The following is a 3,280-nucleotide window of genomic DNA, read 5'->3' as shown; positions in this document are numbered from 1 at the left end:
CTCCTCCTGCTCGAGCTCACTGTCGAGCCAACATCGAGCGTTCGACTCTGCCTGATTTCGCTCGAGCGGCCAATGCCTCCGCTCGAGCGGTGTGGACCAGACTCCACAGCACTCAACAATCTTTACTAAAAATAGTCTGATAATAATCCCACAATAAAACAAGTCATTATTGTTTTAAGTAATCCATATATTTTCATGTACAACGAGGCCGATTAGTTCTTTACCAAGTCAAACAATATCAAACGTTGTTTTCGTGTACGTACAGATCAGAAATTGCTTTGTCTTAGAAAATTAGTGCACGATAAGATGGTGATCTAACATAACAACTTTTCCTCTATAAAGACACTTGAAATTGAAGCTTTTGAACCCACAACATCTCTCTCTCTCTCTCTCTCTCTCTCTCTCTCTCTCTCTCTCTCTCTCTCTCACGAATTTTGCATTTCTTGTGTGTGGTAAGAGAGGCTCAAAATGGCCTGCACTTACAAGACAACACTTATGTTGACCATAATTTGCTTTATCCTATTAACACATGAGGTAATGCAACATCACGTAATATGTGTGTTTATACTGTGCAATGCTATTTTTCATCTTACATTTTATCACGCGCATCACACTTGTTGAGATAACAGATTTTAAGTGATTTTACATATCAACCACTTAAACAAATAGTCATTTAATATGTATAGATTAATCAGTGTGACTGAAAATGACATAATTTAGAAAAAAGAATGACATGATCTTTAGTTCCTATTATTACTGCAACAATTTCAATTGTTGTTTTGTTTAATTCTTTTCGCTAATTTGTGGAAAATTTGCAGTTGGAGATATGTAGTGCACAACAATTCCAAAATGATAGGTAAGAGATAGCATCATCATCTCGACTTAATTGGTTGATATTAATACTTGAGAAATTGACCTGTAGTTTTGAGGCTGAGTTTAAAGCCTGTGATAAATGGATATATATGTGTGTGTGTGTGAAATATGCTTTAGCTGCAAAGATCAGATTCCACAAAAGTAAATTTACAAATTTATGTGACTTGATGTGGTATATAATTAGATTGTAAAGCTATTTTTATTATAAAGTAGATTTAACGTTATATCGTATCAGTTTGTGAGATATCTTTTTGAGTGTAACGTACACTTCTCATATATATGAATCTTTTATGTGGTGGCAAGTGAATTTACTAAAATGACCTTCTATATATTTAAAAAAACTTATAAATAAGAAGAAAAATTCCCTAGATATTGGTCACCACCAATGTGGCTGGTGAAGGAGCTAGCCGCTTCTAACATCATTATAGAGAAGATACACAAACTTACCATATTATAATGATTGATGATGATATTGGTATATATGCAGATTGCAAGGGGAAGTGTAATTACAGGTGTAGCAAGGCATCTCGACATAAGATGTGCATAAGGGCATGCAATACATGTTGCAGCAGGTGCAACTGCGTGCCTCCAGGTACCTCTGGCAACTACGAGGTGTGCCCTTGCTATTGGCATATGACAACTCACGGTGGTCGTCGCAAGTGTCCTTAGAAAACATACAAGATTAACGTTATTGCTTTGCTTGTGAGGATGCATGTGTATATATATATATATTATATACATAGCAGATGGCCGAATAGTACCACCCTGGAGGAGACACACGGAAGATCGATGTTAAACATGAGTTTGATATATATATGTATGTTCTAAAATATTTGTGGAGAGGTCAAAGGCAAACAGAAGTTTGTCATGTTCTTAATTGGTCATATCGGCCTGTATATGTTTGTCAATTTCTGAAATGCTTTCTATCTGTCATCAACTGTTTGTAATAAGAAAATTGAGGGATATTATGATCAGTTATGAACTTGTGATTAGTGCAGAGCCATGTATACTCCAGCCAGCGCAGTTTCACCCACCAAAATTTAAAAATATTCTTAACTATATGAAAACTTTAGAAATCTACTTAATTTTTTCTTTATATGAAAAAAGAGATGCAACAGGAAATTAATTGACAGATAAGATAAATATTATTTATGGGCAATCGCATATATCAAACGAAAACACAAAATTTTGCTCATGAAGGGAAAACTTTTAAAGAATTTTTTTTAAAAAAAATTAATCTGGTCGGGGTCATGTGCGCTAAACCATTATGGCCTTTAAATTCACCATAAAATTTATTAATCACGCGATCAGATTTATATACTGACGAAACATTTGCTGATTCTAAATTTGACTTGCAATCTCCACAAGTGATTAACTCAATTTCTGCAACAATAACAACTCCATAAATCCTTCCAATGAAAGGATCATATGAATGTTAGAATAATTTCAAAATATGGGCTTCATTTGATTGCATGTTTTATGTTTTATAAAAGGGGTTAGATATATAGCTCACAATGATACTTTGCTTAAATCCATTAAGTTGAATGATCGTTTGAGGTTTTTTGCACCTTAGTAATATATGATTATATCCTATTTAATGTGATAAATTACGTATGTAGGATTGGAAACTTAAGGGTTTTATTCTGGAAATTTCTTAAACTTTATTGGGATTTGAGTCTAAAATATATGAGAGGACTAGTCCATAAGTTTTCTATACATGAGGCCAGGTTTGCTCTGCTCTCCATATGTCCATTGGCTTGCTCCATTGAAAGCTAATATTTTGTGAGGAGTAAGGTGGGAAAGATTTGGCTTCATCTTCTAAATCGTGACTTCCACAGGTACACTTTCTATATTTCCTAACATGTATTCGTCAATTGAAATTCTCTTTCTTAGCATGATTTCTAGTTTTTACAACGTACTCATCTCAAAATCAAGATGAAGATAAACTCAAAGAAAAATGGAATTAATGAAGTAAGGATAAGAAGCGAAAAACCCAAGATAGTGCATAGCCAAAATAAGAAAACAATTTAAACTCAAACTATCTCTTGTATACTTGGATATAGTTACGATAGAATCATTGTAACAAACTCTGATGTATAATCAATATAAATATACTTGGGCTCCTCAAAATAATACTTGAGGAAATCTATTCCAAAACAAACAGTTTATCAGTGCAACAAGTAAAATCGTGCTCAAGTCCCATAAGAAAAACTGTACGTGCATCCATATGCTTAATTAGGTAGGGTTATGGCTAGGTCAAATTTGGATTTTAGAAGCGTGATTCAATCAAGTTTTTGTCATGTTCCTTCATGAGCTAGCCTTTTTTATCTAGTAAACATTAGAATTTGACAATCTTTATATATCTAACGTGAAGTTGTAGGACTTTGAATAATGAGCTTCCCAATGC

At 33.8% G+C, this 3,280-nt stretch overlaps 1 protein-coding gene across 1 annotated transcript; it reads left to right on the top strand.

The window, feature by feature from the left end:
• Nucleotides 1–1,233: 1,233 nt before the first annotated feature.
• On the top strand, nucleotides 1,234–1,847 carry LOC122299932 (gibberellin-regulated protein 2-like). The gene has a single exon (XM_043110417.1). It carries the CDS (start codon nucleotides 1,330–1,332, stop codon nucleotides 1,540–1,542), a length of 213 nt encoding a protein of 70 aa, XP_042966351.1. The 5' UTR covers nucleotides 1,234–1,329; the 3' UTR covers nucleotides 1,543–1,847.
• Nucleotides 1,848–3,280: the final 1,433 nt, after the last annotated feature.

Source organism: Carya illinoinensis, chromosome 16 (genome assembly GCF_018687715.1).
Source record: "Carya illinoinensis cultivar Pawnee chromosome 16, C.illinoinensisPawnee_v1, whole genome shotgun sequence".
NCBI classification, from domain to species: domain Eukaryota; kingdom Viridiplantae; phylum Streptophyta; class Magnoliopsida; order Fagales; family Juglandaceae; genus Carya; species Carya illinoinensis.
This window is presented reverse-complemented; position numbering and strand designations above follow the sequence as displayed.